Below are 14,624 nucleotides of genomic sequence, written 5' to 3'. Positions count from 1 at the left end.
AGTCTCCCGTAAGTTTTGGCAGAACTGTAAAGACAAAATTTTTTGGAAAAGCAATTAAAAGTATATTAAAATATAAGTTTCAAACTTTAAAATGCTTTTTGATTTTTTTACCGAGTTACGGTGATCTGAATATTATACAATTTAGTTATATGTCCGGAAACTTTTCGACAACAGTGTCATACAGTGTCTCGTTTTATTTTAAACTAATTTTTTTTAAATTAATGACACAAAAAACTATTTTAAGATCGAAAAAGATTTTGGCACGTGAATAAAAGTAAAACGGTTTCGAGGGGGACATATTATTTTGGTCATATTACTTTTTGTTCCAGGTAGTGGCGTTTAAAAGATATGAAGGTCACTTCCACTTTTTAAATGAAATATTATATAATTTTTTTTTCATACAATATGATTCTTTTAATTCTGCATATAAGAGATACTAAATAGAGCTAGAATAAAAGCACTAAATATAGATGAGGCACTAGTTCGGAATCACTTTTTATATTTAATCACTTTTCTATATTTTCCATTAAATGGTACATATGTTTCTACATATTACAAGATTCTTTAGCATTTGTTTTATCTCTTTTAAGTCTTTTAATTAAGTTAATTCAATTGAATTGAATTTATTAGGAACAGTGCTTTGTATTTTATTGATTACACCGTGCGCTTAGTTTGCGACAGAGGCGCTATTCTGTAACTCTTTTATACGCCTATCGACAGTTGTCGGTGTCGTTGCGCAGCTTTTTCACCATATAAAATATCTTCGCATACCGATAACGACAACTGTCGGTAGGCGTGTAAAGATAGTTACAGAAGCTGTATTTCAAAATTTACCGCCAGTACTGAATCTGTAGTGGACGTGACGTAAATTATAGATTTTCAGTATTGGTAGTAAATTTTGGAACATAGCCAGAATAGTGCCCCAGATGTCTTTGTTTAATCTATAAATATAAGGATAAATAAGGATATTTGATATTATTCCAGATAAAAATATGAATTTTTTTTAAAGAGTGATCCACAACTAATGTTTTATCCTATCAAAAAATTAATAGTTTACGAGATGTTTTATATTTATTACATCAAATTTTTAAAATATAAAATATTTTGTAAATTATTAATTTTTTTATTACTGTGTAATCTTAATACTTTTGTATAGTAAGGTAAAGGACTCTTGTAATAATAATAGAGTTAATTTTATACATTTAAGTTTTTAAATTTATACATTTAATACATTTTTAATTTTATACATTTTTTATACATTTAAGGATGAGTCAATCTTGTAGCTGAAACATGTCATGCGAATTATTGTAATTTGAATTTTAATGGGAAGAAATAAAGTATAAAATAATTGGTTTTTTCTTTTATATAACTTTTTAATTTTAATTTGATATATACAACTTTTTAATTTTATTTGATTCTTATTGCCATTATATTAACTCTGTTAATACTTTTATATACAGAATAATAAGATGAATAAATTGATGTAAAGAAATCATATATGAAGTTGCTTTAAAAAAAATGCAATTTGCACTTTTTTTTTAAAGCAATAATGTATTTTTTTAGTACAATATGTTCTCTTTAAAATCTTTTAATTTTTATTTTTTTGTATTAATAATTTTGGAGACAATTGACTGTTTAAAATAATATATATTTATATTAAAATTTTGATTTGTTCATATATAATTGATGTATATTATTGATAACAGGAACAAATCGATAATACAAGCAGATAATACAATATTGACACAATCGATTATATTTGTTCTTGTTGTCAATTTTCCAGCAAGTTGCCATATCTGGAAAAATTTCGTAAATAAATCTAAAGTAGAGGAAAGCCCCTTATTATAAGATAAGCGCCTAACATGAAATAACAGCGTTTCTGCTAAACTAATAAACGCTATTAGTTCTACCATGAATTTATTGCTCTTGGATTGAAAACTATTTAATAGAAAATTCATTATTAGATCATGCCTGTAGTCATTCTAAAACAAGATTTTAGAATTTGGATGTCTTCAAATTTCAATGAGATGAGCATTTAAATAAACCTTGCTTATTATTTAATAAAAAAAATAAATATTTGGTACATGAATAAATTCATGTAGTGATAGAGTAAAATCATAATAGAAAAATACGGGATATGTTAAATTGTTTAATTACAAAAGTTAGATTTGATGATCCTAAAACTATAAGATGTGGAAATCGTAATGAGAGATACCTAGGATATTCCTAATATGAAATAACTTATGCTTCTATGTTATAGTGAAAATCATTGTTAAAGTATAAATATTATTGTACAATAATAAAAAAAATAACCGGAATGAACGCCGAGTGCCTATAACTGCAATGCTTGATCCAATTAAAACTGAAAACGAGTTCTGGATATAATCTATCGCATGCTCATTTTTCGCGCACGCTGGCTGTGTTTGTATGTATTTTAGAAACATTAAATAAAGTTTTTTAATTACAATACTGATATACTTTGCGTTTTACTATCGATTTCTCTGCCCAGCAAACGAGAATGAATTAAAATGAATTGAAATTTTTTTCTATCCGAATGCGTATTTTAAATAGCGAATACTTTTTTTTGGATTTAATTGGATTCAGTTGGATGCAATTGGATTGAAAAATTGTATTTCCTATTCAAAATTTTGAATTGAACAGTATTCACAATTGTGTTTGTGTGCACAGAAAAAGCTAATATTATTTTTAAATTGAAAGGCATAGAGATATGCAATTCCTATAAATGAATAAAAATGCATTCAGAATTGAAAAGCATTCATTTTAACATTTCTGAATCAATATTTCTGAAAATCTGAATCTATTTCAATTCATTTCAATTCATTCTCGTTTGTTGGGGGGCATCTCATATTAGAAGCACAATTTTTTGATTTTGCGATTAGTTCATTTTTTTATATTTCTTTAATTTTCAAAAAAAATGGAATTTGAATTAAATATGTAACATTATTATTATCTTAAAGCTTATTAAATTCTCTTCAAAATGACCTATTATTTTTTAAATTCTGCCTATAGGCTTCTAGCATTTATCCAAAATAAACTCAGTATCTCTAATAGCGGCCTTTCCTCTAAATGCTTATTGCAATTGAAGGTTTGATAAAAAGTGATTACGAGTTAATTAATATCATTTAATTTATCGAAACATGAGAGAGATAACGATTAATTTATTATCGCAAATGATCACGATTTCATCTGATTTTCATATATCTTATCAAGATTATTGATAAAGATTATCATATAACTGGAAAAGAAATATTTCCGTGCTTAAAAATACAGTTATAATCATGATGTAAGAATACAAGTACCATTGCGTATAATGGCGACAGCAATAATGATGAAAACAATCAAATTTTAGCCTCTATGCACTTTTCTGCGTATAATAGCGTTGGCATATTGGAATAGCCAATAAAATTTTGGCCACATTCACTTTTCTACTACGCACCCTCGTGAATGATACAGCCGGTCAAAAGTTGCAAGTGATTGGAATTCTTATTTGTGGATCTATGAATAAGAACCAATTGCTCGGTGAGTAAGCTGCATTCCGAAACCCATTGAAAAAAAGTGTTGCAATTTTTCTGTGACCGGCTGTGCACTCACCGATTAAAAGGTCGCAATAGATTTTTGTCTATAGTTTTTGGAATGCAGTACTACTCACCGAGCGATTAATTTTTATTTATGAATCCATAACTAAGAACCGGTGAGCAGACTGCATTCCGAAACCCATTAAAAAAAAAAGTGTTGCAACCTTTTTAGTTAATGAATGTATACATCTTGGGTCTATTTGCGTTGCTGGCATTCAATATCTTCGCTTTCTCATCTCTTTTTAAGATAAAATATATATCTATCTCATTTTAAATACAAAAATGTTTGGGGATTTCATGCAACGCGTTTATGTCTTCTTACAATTACATCATAGTTAAAATATGAATTGTTCGAAATTTCCGAAAAGTTGTTGAAGTTATCAAAAAGTTAACTAAGCTGAAATTTCAAGAATAAATTTTAATTATAAACGGTGTATGAATCGATATTAAAAACAGTGTAATGTTTCTTTTTTGAAAAAGATGAGAAAAAGAAAGAGAAGGAAGACAATATCGAAATAGATACATATTTTCTTTTTTTAGGCTGTTTCAAAACTTCCTCTCCGAGGAAAATTTTCGAAATATATAGTCGAATCGAAATATATAGTACATGTTACGTATACTATAATATATAGAGTAAAATCTTCCTCAGAGAGGAAGTTTTGGAACGTCGTCTTAATAAGAAATCTAAAGCGGAGAGCATAAATTCTTACATAACGTATAAAACATGAGGCATAAGAAAATCAACCAATCAGAGTCTTCTATTTCACAGAAAGGAAGGAAATACAGCACGTTGGTTCATTTTTTTATGCCTCATGTGTTATGCATTATGCAAGAGTCTGTGCTCCCCTTTGTGCTTTAGATTTTTTATTAGTACTACGTTCCAAAACTTGATTAAGGCCGCAGCACAGCTCTTGCATAACGCATAATGCATAATGCATAAGAGAATCAACCAATTGAAATTCTTCTTTTTGGAATGGGAGGAAAGGAAAGATTCTGATTAGTTGGTTCGCTTATGCATTATGCAAAAGTCTGTGCTGTGGCCTTAATGGCTCCTGCTCACACAACGCGACCACGCTTGCCGCGCGACAAAAATTGTCGCATTAACCAATAATTCTATGTTTTTAAGTCGGTTTTACCATACAGAATATCTAGAAATGATACTACTTCTGCCGCGCGGCAAAAGTTGGAGTGAGATGGTTTCTGCACACTGGACGCGGAAACACTTGCCGCGCGGCAAAATGTGATGCGATAGCCAATAAGCTTACAGCTTCTAATGTGTTCATTGGTTATCGTGCATCAAATTGCAAATCTCATTTTGCTATAAGGAGCTATAAGTCAGCCCCACTTTTTAAAACTTCTAGAAATAATATAATATTACTTTCGCCGCGTGGCAAAAGTTGAAGTTTATTAAGTTCAACTAAAGTCATGCGATGGAAATTATATATCTTATTTCCGAGCAAGCGAGATGATTGGCCAATTTCCGCCGCGTGTACAAGAGTCATTAGGCTAGCATCCCATGAACGGAAATTTACAACGGAAAGAAATGATGAGACCAATCATAATCGCAGAAAAGAAAATAGAGTAATGACTGCAAAGTAATTGGTTGTAATTAGTTGCGCTGTTTTGTTCCGTTGTAAATTTTCACTTTATGGGATGCCAATTTTAGGACGCCACACTTTGGGATTCACACTTTGACGGAAAAGCAGAAAACGGAAAAGCAGTGGCCAATCAGAACTCACGCTGGTAGTAAGTAGTACAGAAAGCCGTAATTGTAGATTAGACTAGAGTTCTGATTGGCTGCTGCTTTTCCGCTTTCCGCTTTTCTGTCAAGATGTGGACGTGCCCTTATTCAATATGATAATGTAGAATCAAGTGACTCTAATGTTTTTGTCTCTAAGAAACAAATTTTCCAATTGGATATTGGACGTTCAGTATTCCCGTTGAACATTCCGACATTAAAACACGTGATTATTCAATTACGAAGATTTCGAATTTAAATTGAAGTTATAACTGAAAGAAAAAAATCGTTCAAATATATTTTATTCTTAAACGTAGAATGGGTAAAGAAAGTAGCGTCAATTTATGCTGATTGGCTCCGCCATTAAATGTCCTTACTGTTAGTAGAAAGAAGACAACGTTAAAGAAAGAAAAGATTAAGCGAGGAATTGCATTATACAGATTCCCCAGATATAGAATACAAAATGACGCTTCCGGCTAATTGTTGTCACTCTCTTTGTATGCACTCTATTTAAATGTAAAGCTCTACATATTATACAATATCAAAGCACCAACGAGATACTATTAAAGACCGTCAACCCTGAGCAAATTTTCGGTGTATTAAAAGGACCCCGAAGGTAATTGAAGAACGTTGACATTATCGACAATTGATATAAATTTGCTATAATTAACATAAATGTTTGGCTTATGCATTATTAAATTCATGATTTTTTTTATTATATAAATGTTCCATAACTAAATGTGCATACTTGTAAAGTTATAATATCCTATATATTGCAGAAAAATTATAATTTTTTCTCTGCAGTTATCATTTCTGTTGATAAACTTTGACGATACACTGAAATCACAATTTTAAAGAAAAATCGAATATTATTGAGTTCTAAATACATAAATACGTCAATTAAACTAATAAATCAAATTAAAATTAATACAATATTATCAGTTTCTAATAGTTCTTAATTACTTCACTATTCTCAAGGACACGAATTTTCGTAAGAATATCGGCCTTTAATAGTATCTCATCAATGGTTTCGCTTAAAATCAAAGTAACGTTAGTGCAACCGGGTTAATCCCTTAAATTTTAACAGGCACGTGAATTTCCATAAGCACCGAGAGTCTAATAATATCTTGTCGGCCTGTATTCAGAACGCGCTTACAATGATGTTAGTGTGCCAACATGCTGTAATTTACATTATGTATATTATAGAATTTTTTAGAGATAAAGGACCGTATTCAGGATATTAATCATAAAATTTTATTCCTAAGATGGAAAGTAAAAAGTAACAATTTTAATCATTGAAGTTAATGGAGAAATTTTTCACTTTTTTACTTTTCATCCTAGGAAAAAAATTTCATGATTGGCCTAGTTTCCACCGAGGGTTTAACTAGGGAAACTAGGCCACTGACAGTGAATTTTGGAATACTGCCATAGATACGTCAATGGATGGTATTTCTAAGTATCTCATATGCCCGGTTCGTATTCATTGAACGGCGTAGTGGAGCGGCATCGTTTTCCAAGGCACCGCGAATAGTTTTTCTCACGACGAGTTTTGCTCGACGACTTTTCTGACGAGTCGACTCTGATAAGCCTCAACGATCTTTGCGCATCCCGCTGTTTCGAGAAGAAAGTCTCTTGCTGTAATACAAAGAGAAAAGATACGTAGCCATGGGCGTGGATGTCGAAATCTTGAGTCCTGGAGACGGTAATTATGCAGTTTTATTTTTCTAGAGGACTCGCCGAATTTATCGTTCTCGTTTCTCCTCGGAAGAATCTCTTTCCTATTCCGTTCCATCTCTCTCATGCTCGCGCGCGCACCACACTATACTTGATATTCCGAGAATTATGCTTCACAACGTGCCTCATCTCGTGGCCTGAAATACAGCGAACTAGTGTGCCGATGCCGCGATGTTCTTTATTCGAAATAAAATGGACTATCAGCGACTTTGCCTTATTTATGTTGTTACTAATTTTAAATAGCAATGTATTTTCGTCTAGATTTTATCATCTAATATCATTTCATGAATATTTTCATATATGTAGGTCAAACCTATCCAAAGACTGGTCAAACAGTGGTCGTGCATTATACAGGTGAATATTTTATTGCTGAGCATTGATACTCTGATTTATATGTATGTATCATGTTTGAAGAAACAAAAGAATAGTTAACAAAATTTTTTCAAAGCTGCTACCATGTGGTAACATTATACAAATATGACCAGAGTTGAAAAGTAATGCATTACTTCTCATCTCTGATTATATTATTTAATATTATATTAAGTATTTTCTAGTTTCAATGTTTTCTCTGAAAATATTATGTATTTATTTCTCTAAATAATTTATACACATAAAAATCTTAAGATTATGTAAAAATAGAATGATTTCATTTCATAACATATTTATAGGTACCCTCGACAATGGGAAGAAATTTGATTCCAGCAGGGACCGTGGTATACCGTTTAAATTTAAAATTGGAAAGGGTGAAGTAATTAAAGGCTGGGACCAAGGAGTCGCACAAATGTGCGTCGGACAGCGGGCCAAGTTGACCTGTTCTCCAGATTTTGCTTATGGTAGCCGAGGCCACCCTGGAATATATCCTTTAATGCAAGATGATATAAAATACAGATTGAACATACAAAATAGAATACACTGGAACTTTTTTAATAATGCAATGATTGAGATACTGAATGATATAACAAGATTCTTACTTCATTCTCAAATCATGAAATTTAGGATTTTATTAAGTGTCATGGTTTTATCTCTTCTCAGACTGTTCACATGAGTCTAGCATGAAAGGGAAGAGATTTTGTGCTCCATTTTGAATTCGCTATCACGAGGTTCTAGTGTAATTATTTAGTATAATTCTATTTATAATTTTATATAAAAAAAGAACAAAAAAGAAAAAAAAACTATATTAGCCTTGACAAAGACACACTATCCCACCGAATGCCGTTCTTATCTTCGATGTGGAGTTGCTGAAGGTAGAACCTTGAAATACCTCTTAGAGCGTACCAAATTTGACCAAACGCATTTCAATACAAAAAAAAAAAAGAAACGCATCAAATTATGTTTAAGTAGTCGTCGCACGAATGGCACATCCTACTCTAATGCCTTAATTCAATCGCTCGTACATTATAATATATTTGCGATTTTTATGAAGTTACATACGAGATATTGAAAACGTTGTTTCTCCAACTTCGGAAACAACATACAATTTATACAATGTATAAATTGCAGATCAATAATATAATCGCATTTAAACATTATCGCATGGACTGTAGAGTCATATGTTAATATGTAGTTTGATTACTTGCTCTCCAAGAGATGCTACTTAACTTGTGTACTTGATTTAAAATCGACTAACCGTGTTCCTACGATGAGCGGTTGAATAAAGGGACTCTTCAGATGTTTGCAAAATAAAACCTGTGTTCATTCCATTTACTATGTATTTGGTGATCCTTCGAGTATTTTGTACAAAGATTCAATAAAGGAAAAAACAATTGGTAATGTAACGCTACAGGTTTTCATAAGATAAAGTACAACAGAAAATTATTCTCCGCTTCTTCAAGCGTATATATCTAAACATCTTTTTCTTCATAATTATACGAATAAATAATTGGAGAAAAATGTAAGAAGGATAAGCATTGCACTATAATAAATCTTTTTCCAGGTTAACATGTGTTTTAATATACGTATATTTACAAAATATTTCGAACTATTTTCTATATTTATAAATATACATTGTGCAACTTTTTTCAATCACTGACTTTGCCGTGAGAGAAAATTGTGTTTTTCGATCTAGAATACATAAAGAGATATACATAGATATACAATTTTTACTTTACATTAACATGATTAAGGAACAGTGCACATTTATGTAATTGATCTACTGCTGGAATATAATATATATCCAGATTATTTGTCTTAGTTTTTGCTGAAACCTAATTTATGTATATAGAACGATTCATTATACTTATGTGAACTTTTTTTTGTTTTCTCCAAATTTCTTCATTGAAATGTCGACATATTAGAGCGTGCGGTCACTACAAATTACTACAAATACTTTGAGGCATTTGATTGACTAATTAGAACAAAAAATTTACTAATTAACTAATCAAAGAATGTGTCTCAAAACATTTGTAGCATCATGCGACCGTGATTTTGAGTCAACTTACATTAATGAAAACAGTTGATTCAGTTTATGAAATTTGTGACGAGTCTATAGAATCATTATATATGTATAAGAAATTCCTATCTCTCTACTTTCATAAAACCATTCCATAACTATTGATAATTTTATAAAAACATCAATTAACCATTTTCATTGCAACTTATATTTTTATATATTTGAGACCTACTCATTACAAATAAATAAAATTAGTAACAGCAACTCAATAAAAAATATATATCTAGCAATATAAAACATAAAAATATTTTCTCTGTTATGTACACAAGTCAATCTTTAAAGTATAGGAGCTATTGTTCATGCTCAGTAATATGTAGATTTAATATAATGCAACACTATATTAATAGCTACAGTCCATTTGATGCTTTATAGAAATGCTTTGAAGCATTCATTGATTGATCAATTAGTAAAATTCTTTCTTTCAATTGGTCAATCAAATGTTTTGAAGCATTTGTAGCACTAAATGGCACTTAATGTTAATGCAACAGGAACATTAGCAGTTTAATATACAAACAACTCTGGGAAATGAATTTCGTAAGCTGGAGTTTGACTTGGTTTAGTATCTGTCTGTGGTCCGGTCGTAGGAACCGTATTGCGCGGATCAACGGATAGCGTATTAAATATCTCTGATAACTTACTCTGTAAAACATCGTGCTGTGAACAGAAAAGGAAATATTAGAAAGCTATATAAATTGATAATAAGTTTATAATATATTAATGAAACCTTTGGTTGTGTTTTTGATACTAAATCTTGGAATGGTGCATTTCTAAAAAACTGAGAAAGTTGCATTCGCTTCTCTTCTTCTATTACTTGATTATTGTTGCTCTCTGTCAAAATTCTTTTCATGCTTTCGAATGTTAATTCTTCTCCAGGTAATTTCTGCAAAAAATTAATTACGAATAGAAGGTAATAGTTAAAATTGTGCAATAATAATATACTTAAAACATGTTTTTTAATAATAACGATTAATTTATTAATTTATTAAATCAAATATGTGATATCTTCTAATATAAATTAAAATAAATGTAAATTATACCTTTTGTACACCCGGTGATGAACCTCCACTATCCAATTCTGGACCTCCAGAATTAATGTCAGCTAGTGAATTCCGTCCAGCATCAACCCATGAATGCCTATTTAAGCAAAATTTAATTTTATGTTATAAAACTTATATATAAGACAAAGCGACATTTTTTAAAAGTTTACAGCCAATTACTGGAGCACTATACGCAGTAGGTAATTACCTGTGTTGTAAAGAATTCCCACTGTAGCCTGAACCTTGTTGTAATTTTCCACTATCAAGACCAGCTCCTTTTAGACATTCGCTGACAACAGTTTGGTCGACTAAAAGAGCTGGCGCTAATCTGGATGTTAGACCAGTATCATATTGAGATTGTAAATTTGGTAGTAAATGAGGGCTATCGTTTCGACGTGCATCTATCACCTTCAAACGAATTTATTCAATCAATTGCGCATTTTGATTTTAACAATACATTGAAACTTTACTATAAAATAAATTAATGCGGTTTTGTGTGTGTGTGTGTGTGTGTGTGTGTGTGTGTGAGACAATTTGAAATTACCTACCTTTTTCGCATAATCCATGAGAGCGGTAATATTACAAACATACGATATTAAAATTAGTAAGCTGATAACTATTGCGTGTAAATTGAATTTAAGCGGAAGACTAATTTGACCACTTGTCAGTGCCAAGTCTTGCAGGCTCAATACCAATCTCAGTAACTCTAATACTGTTTCCTCAGAAGCTAATTCAATGGCAAGTAACGCCAGTGTGGTATAAATAGATTCCACATTTTCTACTGTATTACTAGACAGCTCTAATGATTCATACAGCGCCAAGTAGATTTCAGGACCGTGTTTCCGAATAAAGATTACATCAGGTCTAGAGGCTTTTTCAATAGCAAGATCGAGCTCTGCTACGTTCACACTAAAGCAAAAAAATTATCTTCAAAAATTCAAAAAAGAACGAATAATGTATATTAATAGACATTTGATTAAGAGATAAATTTACGTTGGTTTAGCGAGTTTTGTAATATTCCGTCGTCTGTCGATTAAGGTATGGAATATTTTCTGTACAAGAAGTCTCATTTCAGCATCTGCTGCCAATGACATTCTTAGTAATGGATCCAAGAAACTGGGTGGAAATGTTGTGTTCAAATGAATAGTTTGGTACTTGGTGCCAACCTGTATATAAATAAAAATTTGTAATTAAAAAAATCTATACCTTACATATATTTATATTTTTATAATAATAAAAACGATTTACCTTTAATAGCGACTTTAAAAGTATGCTTTGAAGTAATACATCTCCTTTGCCGACCGATACGATACGATCAGGCTGACTGTATGGAACTTTACTCATAATGAACATCATAATCTCAATTTTCTGGTAATCTGGAAGATGATTTGCGAACTCTCCAAGAGCATTAATAAGAGCTTCTTGATACAATTGCTCATCACTACTTGATGATTGGTTCCTCGTTACACTAACTCGTAGGTGAGATAATAAGGAATTTATAATTTCTAACACAGATGGTCCTAAAAAAAGAATATATCGTTAAGAGTTTAATGTGTGTATAATTTAATCTCTGTTATACGTTCAATGAATATTGTTTATATATATATATATATATATATATATAAATTTATATTATTCAATTTTTTATGTGTACTTACCAACACTTTCACCTGCAGCAATTGATATAATTTTAGACAAAGTATCCGCAATGCTAGTGCGAATCTTAGGGGACGATTTTGAGTGATCATCAAGATGTGTCATTAAAGCTTCCACTACAGTATAGGAATATTGTGACTAAAACATACATTAAAGTAATATTATTAATTATCTAATATATAAAATATTATTACTTGATTTACATCATTACATACTTGAATGGAAAACATAATTATTCTGAAAGTATGAATTGCGAAGTAGTTAGGGACCCATAACTGATGATTGTCCAGATGCCTTTATAATAGATAATTATTAAAATATCTCATATATGAATATATTTATATATACGTTAATTCATAACGAAATTTATTTTATACCTCAACACAGGTCTTATAACACATCTAATATGACCAAATGATGCGCGTCCGATCAGTTCTCGCATACAAGTTTCCGCAAACTGCGGTGGATCCGATCGTTCTTCAGTTGGACTGTCCGGTGTTGTGTCTTCCTTATCAGCATATCTAAAAATACAAGCTTGTCAACTTGCATGTTTCTCATAATATTCATTTCTTTTAAATTACCTTGAATTTTGCATGTTGTATAATAATGATGGTACAATCTTGTCCATATGTACAGGTTCCCAGATATTCTCAACCAAATCATCAGAAAGAGTTTTTCTCACAACGCCCTACAAAGATATATTTAAATATGTAGATGTAAGTTTTAATACAATCAATAATCTGATACATAATATTTTAGTCGTACCTGCAACCCTTGAATTCCAGCAAGCCTAATTTGCTTGCGTGTAGTGGGATCATCATTATTAGAATGGCACATTGCCGAATATTTCGACACGAAGAAATCATAACGAGTATGATACGAGGGTGTGTCTTCCTCAATATTAGCAAATCTGACAAACTGAGAATCAATATGTTAATTATTTAAAATTAATTGGATAGAATATAGAATTGAGTAAGATTAATGTTAATTCATTAAGATTATTACTTACAGACTGCGTTGCAAGAATTTGTAATTGAGGATCAGTAGATTCCAGCAATTTTTGTACCATTTTCAAGAAACTCTCAACAAATAGATTCAGAGTTTGTGCATGACAAGCTACCAGGAGTTGGTCCATTGCCTCCATGGCGATCACAACAAAGCCATTTCGTCTCCTATCAAAGCATGATGTTTTATTAAGTAGAATATTTTTATGTAGTGCATCGAAAAATATATTAGCATGCTATGTATAGAAATATTACATAATCATGTTTTAGCAGTAATTAGGATTAATTTCTCTAATTTTTATGTATAATATACTATTAAAGATGTAATTATATCACAATTTTATATTACCTATAAATATCCCTAGAAGCTCGTTGAAACAGATATTCTCCAATCCTATCTAATTTCTCAGGACTGCTCAACGAATAAAATGTTAGTTTCTCCATATTGTTTTTAATCAAGCCATCCTGAAGAATAGAAGTCCATTATTACAAATTGTTGCGTATGAGACATATGTCAATCGCATTTCTCATTCGGCGCAAATATCATAGGTTCAACCATAAATAGAATAATCATTTTGATCTCTTTCGCCTATCAAGGCTAGTGTTTATTGATTTACTCGCGAACAAAATTATAAAACATAGTAGACAGAAATGAAATGTATGAGACGAGAGAAAAAAGAAAAAAAGATTCCAAGATCTCACCTGAGGATTAACCGGAAAAATATTATCAACGAGCCTCTTGTATCTCGGACGTAACGCAGCACAACACCAACAACAGCCTAATAAAGAAGAAAAGAATGAATATACGCTATATATTGCCGTCCGATTACAATTCAATTAGCATCTTCGAAAATACTTTTCGAAATAATTTTTTGGCTGTATAAATGGCCATACTTACCGAACATTGCGATAGCTTCTGTGACAACTGACAAGTAGCACTTGATAAATACCTATTCAAAACTAACAATTGACAGCAGACTATGAGCTATGCACCGTGACGTAAGCGCATATACGCATACTTTGATTAATCGACCCACTATCGATACTTTAATAACTATCGACCAAAAACATACACTAACTTCGAGAGAAAGTGTGGACCCGCGTTTTTCAAAAATGTAATGTTTACTGACGTTTCGATCTATATGCATAGAACATGAATTTCTTATTAATCTTTGATCATACAATGTTTAAATAAAATATATATATGTATAATATATAGAAAATAGAAAAAAAATAAAAAATTATCTGCGACTTATGAGATAATATAGATGTAACCAGCATTACGCAAGATGCTCGACCAAATGTTGTTTAGGATCAGGTTCTGAATAACATTTGTCAAGTTCAAAGTCATTGGAGATTGTACCTCTTATTTTCATTTTTAAAATGTAAAACTTTGCAAGTACAAAAATA

General features: G+C 30.9%; 2 protein-coding genes across 2 annotated transcripts; one reads left to right on the top strand and one right to left on the bottom strand.

Moving 5' to 3' along the window:
- Positions 1-6,813: 6,813 nt before the first annotated feature.
- On the top strand, positions 6,814-9,008 carry LOC108684240 (12 kDa FK506-binding protein). Its single transcript, XM_018188462.1, has 4 exons — positions 6,814-7,036; positions 7,375-7,422; positions 7,737-7,923; positions 8,267-9,008. The coding sequence occupies exons 1-4, from the start codon at positions 7,000-7,002 to the stop codon at positions 8,322-8,324; spliced, it is 330 nt and encodes a 109-aa protein (XP_018043951.1). The 5' UTR covers positions 6,814-6,999; the 3' UTR covers positions 8,325-9,008.
- Positions 9,009-9,774: 766 nt separating this feature from the next.
- LOC108684290 (protein EFR3 homolog cmp44E) lies at positions 9,775-14,175 on the bottom strand. Its single transcript, XM_018188536.1, has 16 exons — positions 14,113-14,175; positions 13,917-13,993; positions 13,564-13,679; positions 13,220-13,382; positions 12,976-13,128; positions 12,792-12,898; positions 12,588-12,731; positions 12,426-12,504; positions 12,213-12,348; positions 11,803-12,074; positions 11,548-11,720; positions 11,103-11,463; positions 10,763-10,962; positions 10,555-10,651; positions 10,242-10,397; positions 9,775-10,171 (listed from the first exon to the last, which is right to left on the bottom strand). The coding sequence occupies exons 1-16, from the start codon at positions 14,117-14,119 to the stop codon at positions 10,019-10,021; spliced, it is 2,394 nt and encodes a 797-aa protein (XP_018044025.1). The 5' UTR covers positions 14,120-14,175; the 3' UTR covers positions 9,775-10,018.
- Positions 14,176-14,624: the final 449 nt, after the last annotated feature.

This window comes from Atta colombica, unplaced genomic scaffold (genome assembly GCF_001594045.1).
Source record: "Atta colombica isolate Treedump-2 unplaced genomic scaffold, Acol1.0 scaffold13, whole genome shotgun sequence".
Lineage (NCBI taxonomy): Eukaryota > Metazoa > Arthropoda > Insecta > Hymenoptera > Formicidae > Atta > Atta colombica.
This window is presented reverse-complemented; position numbering and strand designations above follow the sequence as displayed.